The sequence below is a fragment of the Chamaea fasciata genome, unplaced genomic scaffold, assembly GCF_029207755.1.
Source record: "Chamaea fasciata isolate MVZ Bird 193981 ecotype frontalis unplaced genomic scaffold, bChaFas1.0.hap1 SCAF_15, whole genome shotgun sequence".
In the NCBI taxonomy this organism is placed as follows: Eukaryota; Metazoa; Chordata; class Aves; order Passeriformes; family Sylviidae; genus Chamaea; species Chamaea fasciata.
Genome location: NW_027094100.1, coordinates 2,263,054 through 2,278,450, shown reverse-complemented (window position 1 = coordinate 2,278,450; position 15,397 = coordinate 2,263,054). Strand labels below are relative to the sequence as shown.

Below are 15,397 nucleotides of genomic sequence, written 5' to 3'. Positions count from 1 at the left end.
CTGCCCCGCGGAGCCCCGGCGGACGCGGGCCCGGGCGGCACAAGATGGCGGCGGCGCCGGAGCCGCGGCCGCGCACACAAAGGGGCCGGGGCGGCTCCGCGCCCGCCCCGCCGCTGCCGCAGCGCTGCCCCCGCCCGGCGCGGGGCGGGCCGGGAGCCGCAGTCCGGCCGCGCCTACAGCTCCCGGCGGGCCCCGGGCCCCCAGCGCACCGGCCCGCCGCCGAGGGCCGCCGGTGGGCCCGCCGCCGAGGGCCGCCGATGGGCCCGCCGCCAAGCCTGCCGCCGATGGCCGCCGATGGGCCCGCCGTCGATGGGCCGCCGAGGGCCGCCGGTGGGCCCGCCGCCGATGGGCCCGCCGCCGATGGCCCCGCCGCCGATGGCCGCCGATGGGCCCGCCGCCGAGGGCCGCCGATGGGCCCGCCGCCGACGGCCGCCGAGGGCCGCCGGTGGACCCGCCGCCGATGGCCGCCCGCGGGGAGCGGCGCACGGGCCCGGCGGGAACGGGCCCCGGCCGCTGTGACACCCTCGGGTGCCGCCGGTGTCAGGTCCCGGGATTCGCACCCTGCGGCGCTGCGAGAGGCACGCGAATGCTGTGTGCCTGTGAATAAGACGGGCAGTTGAAGTTTGCCTTCATTTCCCCTCGCTCTGACTGAAGGGCTCTCACAATTAAGCAGCGGAGCAGTTTGGGAAATGGCTTCTTTCTTGTGCCTGGACTCCAGTGATTTCACCAACAACTTTGTTTCCCTAGAAACTTTTCCTCACCTGGTGCAACAGGCTGATGTTTAATCACACAATCAGTTAGGTTGGAAGAGACCTCTGAGATCATTGAGTCCAGCCTAGGACCAAACACCACCATGACCTTACCTGCCTAGACCAGAGCACTGAGTGCCATGTCAAGTCTTCCCTTAAACACCGCCAGGGACGGCGAGTCCACCTCCTCCTTGGACAGCCCGTTCCAATACCTAATCACCCGTTCTGTCGAGAAATCCCTTGTGCTATCCAACCTCCCCTGGTGGAGGTTCAGACCGTTCCCTCTCCTCCTGTCCCTGTTCCCCAGGAGCAGAGCCTGAACCCCCGGCTGTTCCCTTCTGCCAGGGAGTTGTGCAGAGCCAGAAGGTCCCCCCTGAGTCTCCTTTTCTCCAGGCTCCTTATCCCCTTTCCCAGCTCCTTCACCCTCTCCTGCTGCTCCAGCCCCATCCCCAGCTCCATTCCCTTCTCTGACCTCGCTCCAGCCCCACAGTGTCCTTCCTGAACTGAGGGCCCCAGAGCTGGACACAGCCTTGAGGTGCCCCTCAGCAGTGCCCAGCACAGGGGACCATCCCTGCCCTGGTCCTGGTGGTCACACTGCTCCTGGCACGGGATGTCACTGGGCACCCGCTGGCTCATTTTCAGTACACAAAGGCATGAGCACAGTCAGTCCCTGTCACACCTCCTCCGAGGGCTGTGGACTCTCCTGATTTTCTGCAGCCAGAGGGGAGCCCACTGCCAGTGGCAGGACATGCAACCCTGGCCTTTCCAGCAAGAATTCATAAGGGTTTTTTTCCCCACTTTCTCCCCTCTCCTTTGTGATAAAGTGCCATGTAATTACAGATCAGTTACTGTGACCTAGGATGAACCTAAAAGCTCTGGTCTGAGAGGAGGATTTGGGCATAATCTCTGTCTTGGAAGCTGAAGTTTCTTTGTGCCCGGGGTTTAGCTTTGGCAAAAGTATTTTCTGAAATAACCATTCGCAAACCAGGGAAAGACTAAATGCTCAGCTTCTTGGGCATGAGGTTTACTCACAAACCTGTTGTGTAAGGACAGGAGCCACGTCTTTTCACCTTCCATTCCCCCACTGCTCCTAAACACATAAAGCCTGTCATATATTTATTGTTCCTTTTAATCCAGAACCCTACATTAAAAAGCTGGAATTCTCATGTGGATGCCCTTTCCCATATCATGTTTCCTTTCTGAAATACCTGTATTTGGAAAACTTACTCAGAAGTCTTCTAAATGTTCATTTGTCATCCTTTAAAGGAAGTTCAGAGTCTATTAGCAAGGCTGCAGAACTTCTCTCTTTCTGTAAACTACGTGTAATTGTGGAAATTCCCGTGTCTTAAAGTGAGGAAATTTTGGTGTGGTTTTGCGGTTTCTCACTGCAATGTCATTTACTATTGAAACATTAAACACAAGCATTTACATACATATTAGGGAATACGAGAATTTAGCTGCTACCTGGAAGTTAACTGGCTCATAAATATACAGAGTGATTGGAAAAGAGTCTTTAATTTCCTGCCTGTCACTAGACTGTGCAGTGTGGAATGTTTGGTGTAAAATGAGCTATCCGGTGTCTTGCAGACATCTCTGGTGGGGTTGGGGAAAACAGATCTGCAGGGGGATTTTTTATTACCTTAATTCTGAGGCTTTTTTTTCCCAGCACTGACACACTGTTTCCTACACACCTTCTAACTCTAGAGGAAATGAAATACCATCCCTGGGAAGTGCTGGTAATAAATATATACATGCAACCCAGAAAAATAAGAAAAACCGTGGTGTACAATGTGACAGCTGTCTGATTCCTGCTGTCTTGAAACATGCAGAAAAGTTCCTGACCCAGTCTTTCACTGAGGAAATGATAACTCTCCCTTTTCAGCAAGGCAGATTCACTGGCTGATTTCCCAGCCTCTGACTCTGTCAGGGACAAAAATGTGTATTTTGTGCATGGGTTTTAGGAGCAAGTTCTGAATTTTAATACACTGGATGCCCACTTTAGCTATTGTATCAAGCAAAACCTCTTAATTCATCTCCCCATGTGAAAAATTGGAATAGATAAAGAACTCTATGATAATGAATGAGCTAAGGGCAGTTCAGTTACAAACAAGATCAGCAAATCTGAAGTTTCGGTTTCTTCACAATAAGCTGCAGGGTTTTATCTGAATGGTCACAGCTAAGACAGAATATGTGAAATAGAACCGCCAGAAATGAAACTGAGATCAGTGCTCACCTATCTTTAGTCCATCTCAGAGTAGAGGTTTAGCTCAAACTGCAAGTTGAGCCTGTGACAGGCTGAGAACATTCATTAATTTGCAGAGCAATTGATTTATAAGTTATGAGCACTTTGAGATTGGAGTTATTTGTATGTCAGTCAACACACTGCTTAGGAAAAGCTCCTAATTAAGAATAAATAAATCTGAAGGTGAATGTATGACTTGCTATATAAATGTATATATATATACACACACATATAACTACTGGTAATGAAACCAGATGAGAGGATTCTATATGAATGATATATCTGAAGGCAAGAACTTTTTTAAAATCAGTATTACTGGGGTGAAATGAAAATTGTTTCATTGCTAAATAATAACCTCATTTATTTATTGGTGTCACCAAGTTAGTCTGTCTTGGTGCCATAAATCACACTTTGGTGTTTACTCAATGTAGTAAATAAGAAAAATATTTAAAAACTCCCACCCCCAACAGTTCAATGAGAGCTTTATCAGGAGAAACTAGGGCAGGTTAAGAGATGCAAAATATGCTGGTGTGTAATTAAGGAAGTGTAAGCTGCTTTATAAGAACTGCCTGTTGTGCCTGCTGTTATCACATGTTCGGTGAAAGCCTGATATTATCTCATGTGCTGCAAAGTCCCCACCTAAATTACCTTGTGGTATTTGGTTCCTGTAACCTTGCTCTGCAAGAAGTGTCAAAGGCAGAGCTGAGGCTTTTGCCTGTCGAGGTTTAACCCCAGCCAGCAGTCAAACTCCCTCACTCCCCTGTCAGTGGGACTGGGGAGAGAACTAGAAGGGAAAAAGCGAGGAAACTCTTGGAATGAGTTTAATCAATAAAGTAAAAGCTGTGCATGCAAGCAAAGCAAAACAAGGAATGAATTCACTGCTTCCCGTGGGTGGGCGGGTGTTCAGCCGTCCCCAGGAGGCCAGGGCTCCATCACAGGCGACAGTGACTGGGGAAGACAAACACCATCACTCCAAACATCCCTCCTTCCTCCAGCAGAGGAGCTGGGTAAATGCAGCTGGAGGGCTGCACCACTGAAAATGGCCTGATTCCCTGTCAGTTTCGAGCTATCCCCTGAACACTCATTTACCTGCTTTCCTCCTTCCCACACCTCAGAGGTAGGATGTGCACTTTTCCTCCCCAGATAAGACACAGCCTTGTAAAAGATTATTTCTATAGAAAAGGAGTGATCCCTGTGCCGTGGGGACAAACCACACAGACAAGTCAGAAAAGGCACTGTCATCCCCAGTCTACCTTGAGCATCACTGTACTTTGAAAGCTCGGAAGCCCCGGGAAAGTAGAAGGTCAAGAGATCACAGAGGAACAAGATACAAAGCTGTGCAAGTCTGGCAGCAACCTCTGTTCCTCCTGCCAGTGAGACTGCGGGGTGCCCCCTGCACCACGGGGTAAGTGTGAGCTCCTCATACTGACAGGTAGTGCTTGTACTGCCTGTGTGCTCCGCTCCATGCCCGAGGAGTTTCTTGTGCCTGCAGGGCTCTCCGAGGGTGAAGGAGCTCGGAGGAGCAGCTGTGCTTTCTTCACAGACAAGAGGTATCACAGGCTGTGGGGTGTGCGCCTGACAGCCTGGAGACCCTGCTGGGTAGGGAACTCTGCAGGCACGCGGTGCTTTTGCCTCGGTGTGTGTGAGCAAACAGCGGCAGAACTGGGGTAAAAACAGCAGAATCAGTTGTTATTCCATAAGGTGCTAGCATACAAATAATCAACACCACCAGCAGCCGTGTGACACTGACGTCAGACCAGTGTCCTGAGGCTGCCACAGTGAACAGGCACAAGCTGTCCCATATGCCAGCACATGGAGCCCTTGTCCTGCTGCCAGCGATGGTGCTGAGGAAGTGCTGGGCACCCTTGGGTCTCACATGGTCTCCTGCGGCTCAGCAGGGCCACCCTTCTGCTGCCAGTTCATGCACTTTCTGGGGGTAAGGCCACAGCGATCGCATGCCATGTTGTAGGGACAGCAGGGACTCCTGTCGTCATAGGTGAACAATGCTAAGAGGTTGATGGCTCAGGATCAATAAAACCTGAGGAGTTATTATTTAAAACTTCCCAGAAAATCTGTGTGTTGCATGTACACGTGCTCCTGTGATAAGCAGCTGAGGACTCTGGGCTTGTCTAGTTTGGAGGGAGGGAGACTGAGGGGTGACCTCATTGCGCTTCCTGTGAGGAGGAGGCATGGAGAGGGAAGTGCTGAGCTTTTCTCCCCAGCATCCAGACAGCAGGCATGGGAAACATTCAGTGCTGCACCAGAGAGGTTTATACAGGACGTCAAGGAGCATTTTTTTTGTGGAAAGCCTAGAACAGGCTTCCTGGAGAGGCAGTGATACCCCAGGCCTGGCAGTGCTTGAGGCATTTGGACAGTGCTCTCAACAACAGGCTGTGACTCCATCAGCCCTGAGTTGCTCAGGCAGTTGGACCTGTTGTGGGTCCCTTTCCACTGAAATATTCCATTCCATTCCATTCCGTTCCGTTCCGTTCTATTCCGACGGGCCGCCCTGCGGCGCCACCTGCTGGCGGATCCCGTTCACCTCCGCTGTCTTCGAAAGCTGCGGGGCCCAGCCTGGAGAACATCTGGAGAACATCTGGAAAACATCCTGGCTCAGCGCGCACATAGAACGATACCGGACTGACCGCCCAGTGTAACATCTCGCTGCGCCTTAAACCAAGGCACCGGGAGTACCTTGGGCTCGGCAAAGCCGAGCCAACTCCGCCTGCCCAGCCCGCTGACCCGCGGGGCTGCCTGGTGTAAGCTGGGTAGAAACTGGGAGGTTACTCCTAGAAGAGCTCACAAAGCCCAGAAGTGACAGGACCCAGAGAACAACCCAAACCCCGCAGCCAAGCACCGTGCAAGCAGCAGCTCCATCCAACTATTCCCTGCCGAGTAGGAAACACAGAGATCAAGGAACAAGGGGCAGACCGTTCCCAGCACTGTGTGCCTCGTACCAAGGGCTGATAAGCAGTACCTGGGGCAGTGCAAGCAGCAGCACAAACAGGAGCGTTGTGTCCTCAGGCTGCAGTTCCTTCAGTGCCTGCTGAGAAACCCCCAAGCTGCACAGCCGCGAGCAATGCAAATAAACTTGCGCAAACCGAGGCAGCCGCTCGCTACCCAGACATTTTTGAACACTTCCCTGCTAGCTTTTTTAGTGGGCTCAGCTGGGTTTGCTTTAGGTGAAAATGCTGCCATCTGCTACAATTATGTAATTAACCTTCATAGTTCAGACTTAATGATGCTCATTAAGGTTGAGTGTTTTTATTGGCTAACTGCTGTCACCAGTTTTGCATGGAACTGCAAAGGCAACTCTTAAGGCCCATAGTTTGAAGCATAATTAGCAATATGTGAGTGTTGCACAGGGGCATGGGTGAGGGAAGGCAGAGGACTAGGTGGGAACTTCATTTTATTCTATGCTAAGGCTGGAATGAAATGAATAGCAGAAGTCTTACTGCTGGGTCACTAATAAAAAATAATCAGCTACAGCAGTGTGGCAGCAGATTTGGAGTGTATGTGTGTCAGGACAGCACAGGATCCCTTCCATCCATGGTTGGCTGTGTGACTTCCATTTCCTTAGCCTTACCTCCTCCAGTTCCATTCCCAGTATTTCTTCATTTATTCTAACATTAATTAATGAGTGTGTTTTTGCTGCAGGCCTTTCTCAAACAGTTTCAAAAACGTAGCAAATAAAGTTTTTAATTAAAGAAAATTCCCAGGATTAAAAACTATGTGGCTTAATTTGCCTGTGCATGTAAGACTCCTAAAATATTAGTCTGTGATGCCATGAAAATTTGTAACTAGTGTACATAACCACTCTTAACTACAGTTGTTCTTTGACCTTGTCCAAGAGGAATGTCTGTAGTTCCCCTGTCCTTTCCTCGTGGACACTGAAGGTTGGACTCAATAACTCAAATACACAGAGAAATAATCTGCATCACGAGGTGTTACAATTTTCCATAACCCAAGAATTTATTTAAACTTACATCACAATGAGAATCTAATAATAAAATACATCAGTTCACACCAGTCTGCATTGCCATTTTTAAAGGGTAAGCATCTTCACTTTATATTAAAACTTTCTGGAGGTAAAAACTACTGCATTGTACCCACAGTTCTTGAAATCTATTGTAACATTAGGCAGGTTACAAAGGAACTTTCAGAGCTAATTACACTTCAGTTAACCTCACATTTTTGGCACATCTGAATGCTTTTTAAATTTTCTTCTTAAAATAATTCTATAGCAATTAGAGAATCATGGACATAAAGCATCACTATCCAGTGGCAAGTGCTGCCTAAAAGCATACAAAAATTGCATCGTCATTTGGTTACAAAATAGATACTTTCTCAGTTCTTTATCCCAACGCTTAACACTGAAGTGCCATGACAGAAAAGGGCCAGGAACAGGGCCGGCCTTGCTGAGTTGTTGCTGGTCCCTTTGCTGCAAGGCTTGGCTTAAGTAAATCCCAGAGTGATGTGTTAACAAGATGTTGATGGCTTTTGCCTTGCCAGGCCCTTGCTTTCAAAGCACCCTCCAGCAGGTGTGAGGCCACCCGTAAATGTCACCCTCTTTGTCACAGTGCTGCTGCTCAAGTGACAGAGTGAACACAGGTTTGGACAGGTTCAAGAGGGGCCGTGTTTCTGCAGCCCTTTGGCAGTCGAGTGGCTGCAAATCCGAGGGCTGCTGAGCCACTGCTAGGCTGGATTTCTTCTGCCTGACCACAGCAGCTGCTTCTTTAGAAATTAAAATCTTTCTAAGCAGGAATGAAGCATTAATGGTATTAGTGTGCCTGGCACATATTTGTACAAGTGTTTGCAGTTACTCACGTGAATTTTTAAAATGTCTAGGTTGTGGTTTAGTTGACTTTTGTTGTACACCACAAACCCCAGCTGCTATAAGCTTCTGATGTTATATTGAAAATAAAAAGGAGTCCATGGTACTTGCAACCAGGGTTAGTTTTTCCTGGCTTTTGAACTGTACTGTATCAATCAGAGTCTGGCATATTTAAGTAGAGATTGTTTTATGTTTCACTGATTGCTAGCCAGCCCCAGGTACTGATATTTATTTTGATGATCTTCTGAGATGGCTGTTACATTGGTTATATCCCTTCTGCTCACATTGCTCTGGTCATAACAGAGAAATATGAATGAACTGCTGCAGTTAAGGAGAGACTGACAGCAGAAGAACAATAAGCATGTTCCAGCTTTCTGGCTGAATTATATCTAGATGGTTTCTTCCTTTTAGTGGGAAATAAACAATTCTACTTGTCGTGACAGGGTTGTATTCTATGCATCCTTCCAAAGCCCAAATCAAACCAAAGTCCCATTTTCTCGATTCAACTATCCTAATCATCCTTTGCTAAATCCTGTGATCTGAAAGCCTTTTGGTGAGACCAGTAAGGACTCAGTAAGGATTCCCAGAAGGACTTTATGGCTGCTAGGAAGCATCTCTGACCAACTTTCTTAGGGACAGAGAACTTGAAGAAAGGACCATAATGCTTACTCCATTACAGAAAGGAAGAAATTACACAGATAATAGAACAGTTGTTGATGGGGAGGTTTGAAACTTAGAGTAAGAGAAAATTCAAGGTATCCATGGTGCTCTTTGCACATATGTCCTGACCCTGAAAGGCAACCCTGACAAAAACCCTTCAAAAACCAAACTCACTCCCAGAGTCAATTTTTCCCTCACATCCACAGTGAGAATTCATCCCTGCATTGATTTCCATTTCCTACTCAGCAGTTGCTCTGAACACACTCAGGTGGGTGTGGGGTCCTTCGGGAGGCTCGAGTGCAGGACACGGAGCGGGTCGGGCTGCACTGGGTGGAGCTGGGACACCTCTCCCTGTGCAGGACAGCACTGCTGGGGCACACAGGTGTCCGCTGAACACCTTCACATGGGTTTAGTGCAACTTCTGCTCGCTTGGGAAGCTGTGGGGAGGCAGGCAGCTGCTCAGAGCCAGCGTGTGGCTGAGCAGCAGCCAGGGCCCAGCTCACATCCATGGCTCGAGTGACAGTGGCAGTAAAAGCTGATACGTTGCAGGTGCGTTCTGGCACCTGCCTTATTTCCATGCTCTTTACAACCTTTGCAAGTTAAAGTGTCAAGGTGTGATAAACTATGTAGCAGTGCATTCCTTACATTTCATATACAAAAAAGGGCTCAAGACTGGGAGCAAGAAGGCACAAACTTGGGAAATAACATAGCTGAGGAGTTTACACAAAAGTACTATGTCATTTATTAGGCATCACTTAGCACTTATTTCACATTTTGCCCCCAAATTACCCCAAAGCAACATAAATTTCTCCACTTCCTTTCCCTTCGCACCCTTCTTTTGGATAAAGCTGCCTGTGCTCTATAGATACAGTTGCTGCAGAATATAACGTGAACACAGATAAATACAACATACACAGCAAAAAAATGTATTATAGTATTACAATAGTCAAATAATGTAATTAGCCTCAAGCTACGGCAGTGCCTGTGTGCTCCAGGGAACCAGTTCACGAACAGCAAGCGGAGTCGCTGTCCAGGAGCAAACCAGCACGGGCAGTGTTGGGAAGAGAAGGGGCTGGGGAGGCTCTTCGGGTGCCTGGATGCAGTCGGTCTCGGGGATCTGCTCACCTGGAACTCCCAACCAGGGCCTCGGAGCTTTCTTCAGCCCGTGTCAGTCCGGGGGCAGCTCCTTGGAACACCTTTATGTCTGTTTGTTGTGCATACACATAAAGTCACCCCACATTCCTCCTGTTAGGCTATGTTTTCTTTATATATAATTTTTTTTTTAACCTTTTAGCTTTTGAATTTTTTTTTCTTACAACTGTTAAAAAAGTTTCATGGTAAAAATAGCTCACTATATGATACATATACCCAAAGTGGTGCGATACTTTATATAATAAAAGATGAAAATAGTCACTTTCCATAATAAAAATAAGTTCTATTTTTTGCTTATTTTACAATATACTTAATAATTCTTCTCTTCTTCTTCACTCTGCAAGTAAATAGGTCCCATTTTGATAACGCTTCTGAGTCGAATAAAGTGGCAAGAGACCGGAGAATGGCTTACAAGCACTTTGAGCAGCCGCACTCCACGTGTCTCTCCAGTTCTTCCGTGAAGGTGGAGCCGTCCAGGCACTGGAAGAAGTATTTCCTCCTCTTGCTGCGGAGGGGCACGCAGCACTGCCCGCCGCCGCAGCCCCCGCGGCACTCCAGGCGCGGCACCTTGGAGGCCGTGGCGCACGAGGTGTAGCCCTGCTGCTTACGGACCACTTCTCGGATGATGTCTCCTTGGCACAGGTTTTCTGCTGGGGCAACAGAGATGGAAAGGAGTAAAAAACGTGCTAACTGCTTTGTCAGATGTTCCCTGCACATCAGCGAGCAGCCCTGGGTTCATAACGCGATTCAAGACAAACAGACGGCATGAGGAGAACCTTCATCTTTTATTGCTTTGTACCTGCCACCAAAACAGAGCTTGTCTACACAAATGTGTAATATCCGGTGCAAGGCCGAGGCCAAAGCAGGCCTGCTGGCTTTGATCAGCAGCCTGGAAGTGTTTTAATGAATGCTGAGTGTTGAGTCCTGCAACGCTCCTGCAAAATAGGAATTAGTTTTTGTGGGGAGACAGGTTGTGGGGAGACAGATGGAGATGGTGCTGAAGGCAGTCTTGATATACTGCAGCTGTGTTTGTTATCCAAGAGTGGGACAGCCTTGCCTTGCCATCACAGCTATGGGGGTGATAAAGAGTGAGTGAGCTGGTTGGGAGTCAGTTGGAGTCTGCTGGCTGTGCTGTGAGGAGGAAGGGACAGGAGGTCATGTGAGGGACAGAAAGGGTAAGGTGCTGTACATAGGACAGACAGGGTTAGGTGGCCGTGCTGGGGACAGGAAGGAGAGAGCTGGAACTGCAGAAGGAGAGAAAGAACCAGAGCTGTGCGGAGCTACCCATGGGATTGCAACAGAGATAAGGTATGAGAGACTTCTACAGGGCAGGGTGCTGATACTCGAAGCTTTCTGAAGTTTTATTGAAGCACTCTGAGTATTGTGGCTGTCTTGACAACCACAAGTTTTCCCATGTCTGCTTCTCCAGAGTAAAGGTCAGCTTGCTCTGTGTGGCACTAGTGGTCTGGGATACCTGAAAGTGTCTGTGCTGTTCTGCAGTCTGTGCAGCAGCCAGATACATTTTGGTGATGGGCATGTGTAAAATTTGGAAAGTCTCTGGTTCGTGCACGGGAAAGGGATAACCTAAATAAGAATTATATAATCCAGCTCCTTCCTTCTAGACAAGAACAAAAGAAGGCAGAAAGGATGCAGTTAAAACTCAGTGAGTTTCCAGGGAGTCTTTTCAGGTGATGGCAGAAGAGTTGGCCCTCTGCCCTTGTAGGAAACTCCAGCATGGCCTGTGGGATTCCCCTGGAAACCTGCCCAAGAAAGAGCAAGCTGAGAATCTTTCATGACACTTCAGGTGAGCAGTTCCTCCTTGTACAATCTCCCTTCCCAGCAGTGTAAATAACTGATCCCTGCTTGCTGAGGGTAAACCTCGCAACAACCTCTTTAAACATCCCACCCAAATCCTGGAAGCAGCAAACCTTGAGGATTCAGGAGACAGAATAAAACTCTTTGCTCCATGTCCCCATTTCTCTATGTGCTAGCAGCTACCTACTGTTATGTGCTTCTGTTCTCCCTGCACTGCTCTGCAGAGGCTGGCTTAACTTTATCTTGTATTTGCCATTCCCCCCCAAGTCCGGATGGAAGGGAAGAGAGGTGTAAAGCAGGAATGCAGCAGCACAGCTCCCGGCCTGGGGCCCAGCCTACCTCTGTCACAGAGCTCTCCACTGTAGCCGGGGTCACATTCACAGTAGGGCTCCCCATGCTCCGAGACCTTACACTGCCCGTGGCTGCATTTCAAAGTCCTGCAGGGGCTTGAGGAATTGTTCTTCTTGTCACAGAACAGTCCTGTGTAGCCCTCCATGCACTTACAGGTGTAAGCAGCGCCGGCCGCCATGCACTTACCATGCAGACACCTGGAGAAACAGAAGCATTTTGAGCTGGTCTCTGCTAGATGGCAAAGTTCCTTTTCCCAGAAATGTTTGGTTTTGGCATTTCTGCCCATTTAATTCCAGGACGCTAATCCAAAAACAACAGCTCAGTGTCAAACGCTCTGCAGAAAACTGTGAGTTTTTAGTGAATACTGGGTAACATTCCGAGAATACATTTAGAATTTGTGAACCTAAGTAGAAAACATTAGGCTCTTCCGCGAGCACAGACCAAGGCTTGCCATCCAGACAGGACAGCTCACATTTACAGCATCAGCACGTGGAACTAAGTGCCAACAATCAAGCTGCATGCCCAGGCTTCCTGAGCAGAGTCACTGTACAAACAATATCAGGCGATGAAAACCAGTGTGATAAATGAAGGCGCTTGTGGCAAAGCTCTGCACAGACCTATCAGAGGGCAGCTGGAGTTGAGGGCTCCTTGGCTCCTGGGGTTTGCAGCGAGCTTGGGCATTTCCGAGGAACACCACAGGGTGGGGTGGTGATCCTTAGCAAGTTCTCTGACACTGTTCCCGCTTCTGGGACGGGGCAGACTTGAAATGGGCTGGGAACAGCGAGGAAAGCAACTCTCCCCAGCCAAGGAAAAACTGCTCAGGGCTTATAAACCTTTGGCATAACCTGACATAAGAACACATCTCTCTTATCTTTAATTTCTTTCTAGTGCTTTAAAATTATTCCGTGTTTATGTTGAATTTTTGTACATTTAATTTTTAAGCTTTGAACTAAAAAAGAGAGATTATAAGAGTAATTTCAGTCAGATCCAGACATGCAAAATACTGTAATGAAGGGAGTCACAATCTGTACAGAGCAGTATTTTCTGCCCCACGAACCAGAGGTTTCCTGATGTTTCCAGGTGCATTTCCTCAGTGAGATGAACCCATGAGTGTTGGAGCAGACACCCGCCAGGACTCCACACTCCCCTGGGAACACTGGGCAGGGCTTTAGGGGGCCAGCTCCAAAAGGCTGAAATGATTCAGGAAAGGTGGGACAGTGTGCAAGCATTAAAAGTACACACAGCTACTTTCCTTAGCAAGGGGCTTTGTTCAAGATTGCCTCACCCTCCCTGGACTATGAGAGAAACAATCCCTCATCATGTAAACATCTGGAACTCCCTTATTTTTCTCTGTCCAACCACAACAGCTTTGTGTTGACATTGGAAATTCAAGGAAACGTTTGGGTCTTCATACCTTTGGTTTGTAAACTGTCAGGTGCTTTTCAACACCTTCCAGACTTCAGCACTTTGCCGAATTAGAACCAGAAGCAAGTTTAAAATGGTACCTTTGCCAGGTTATATTTCTGAGAGTGATTATTCCCTGCATCAATTTACCTGTCAGAAGTATGTGCTCGTGGAAAGCGCCTTCCAAGACAGCAACTGAAGGGACTTCTAAAACAAAAGTACTTCCATCTGCTTATGAAACAACACTGAAATATGCAGCCTGCTGCTCTGCACGGGACTGTTTCCTGTGTATTGGCCATAAGAAAGCTATTCATCCCGTGTTTCTGATGGAGATGTGGTTATTGAGCCTTTGAACTGTAAATACTTTACACTCACGCTCCCTTCACATGCAACAACACCACGCTATCCTTTAAACTTGCACTTTAAAGGGCTGTTTCAAAGTGTAATATTTAAGTCAACTATTTGGGAAATTTAAAACTGCTCGTGCTGGAGTGCATAATGGTCTTCAGGGAGTAAGTTTGAAGACTGGGCTCAGTGCTGCTGGGAGAAAACCCCTAAAAATGTGTACCTCCCACTCACAGGCAGCTCTGCTCTGCATCCGTGCAGGCACTCACCTCCTGGGGTTAAGCCATTCCCATTAACAAGAGGTTTTGTATTTTAATGTGTAGACTCACAGCTGAAGGTATGACCTGCAGCATTAACACCTGAGCTCCTTCAGGACCACGAGCTCCTTTGGCAAGTCAGCAACATCTGAACAAGAAGTGGAAATTGAGAGCTGCTACAGATGCAGACTCACAACTGTCAATAACCTCATATGGGGACCCAGCACCTCCAAAAACAGTCAGATGCGGTTTTGCAAGATGAAATATGAAATATGCATTAGCTGTAAAGCTTTTGCTCTCCTGTCAGCATTTGTTTGAGCTTACTTGTGGTTAAGACATGGATCTCCAATTTCCTGGTCACAGAGAGGGCCCATCCAGCCTGGGTGACATTCACAAATCACACTCGTTTTCTCCAGGGATCGGCAGATCCCATGCTTGCAGATGTTACAGGATTTGCAGCCAGGAAGGACTCCCAGTGACTGCTGTGGTAAATCCTTGAAATCCTGCAGCTCGTTGTTGATCCTGACATCGTGAATGCACCCATGGAAACCATTTGGTGTCTTATCTGCACCCTGGCGCAGGGATGATAATCCAGTGGAGGTTGGGATCCCTTCAGATAAAAGCAAAAGGGGAAGGTTCACTTACACTTACAATGATAATATATAAATTATAATTGCTAAAGCTTCTTTTGTCACAGCCCCTTAAAATCTCTGAATAATTAATTTGCATAGGCCCTCTCTCATTGTCCTCATTCTGGAAATGGAAAGAAAAAAAAAATAAACTCACTCGATCTTCTGTAAGAAATACATGACCCCACAAAAAGAAAAAGCAAACTAAACCTTTCTTTTGGCTGGTGGCTACATGTTCCTGTCCTTAGATAATGTTCCTTCTCTCTACAGTTTAATAGCAATTATCCTTCTGAAAGGTTTGAGAATGCCTTTATTTGTCAGCAGGTAGCATCCAACTCTGGGATGCAAAAAGACAGTTTGGTTTTACTGGGTCACAGTATTAAGAGAGGGAGTGGTAAGAGAACATCCCATGGAAATTAATGCAGGAGAGCTCTAAAGACAGGGAACAGCACTTCAAGAGGCAGGACGAGGCTTTGTGGTGAGCACCTCCCATCTTGTTCTAGTACTTGGAAGAGTTCACGTGGCTGCATGGCCAGCAGGTTCCTTTGGATGTTGTTTTATGCCTTCCCCACTGATGCCAGCCTGGATGTACAGCTGCATTAGCACAGGAAAGTGCTTCCATTTTCAGCCGTGTGAGGCCTCTCAACTTGCTGTCTCTAAGTAATGCCACTGTTAAAGGTGGTCCTTAAACAAATCCAGCACCTGTTTAACTGTGTGTTAGGAGGAAAGTTGCTGGAACAGGTGATGTGGTTGTGAGATGGACAGAACTGTGAGGACCTGAAGGTTCAGGTCTGTGTTAACCTTACTGTAGGTCAGGAACAATTGCTCTGGGGTAATTTAGGCAGCTACTTTAACAAAACCACCTGCAGAGGAAGGGCAGCTGGCTTCCATGGGAGGGCTGCACATGAAGAACAGGGAGGGCTGTTCTTCACAGGAAGAACAAAGAAGCAAGAAAAATT

General features: G+C 47.9%; 1 protein-coding gene across 1 annotated transcript in view; it reads right to left on the bottom strand.

Annotated features, from left to right (window-relative positions):
- Positions 1–6,938: 6,938 nt before the first annotated feature.
- The window catches only part of SLIT3 (slit guidance ligand 3), a 474,694-nt gene continuing 466,235 nt past the window's right edge, over positions 6,939–15,397 (bottom strand). Inside the window, exons 35-37 of the mRNA XM_066197152.1 lie at positions 14,134–14,419; positions 11,792–12,000; positions 6,939–10,287 (exon numbers count right to left, since the gene is read on the bottom strand). Coding sequence (XP_066053249.1) covers positions 10,046–10,287; positions 11,792–12,000; positions 14,134–14,419 — 737 coding nt within the window. The 3' untranslated portion in view covers positions 6,939–10,045. The remainder of the gene's footprint in view (positions 10,288–11,791; positions 12,001–14,133; positions 14,420–15,397) is intronic.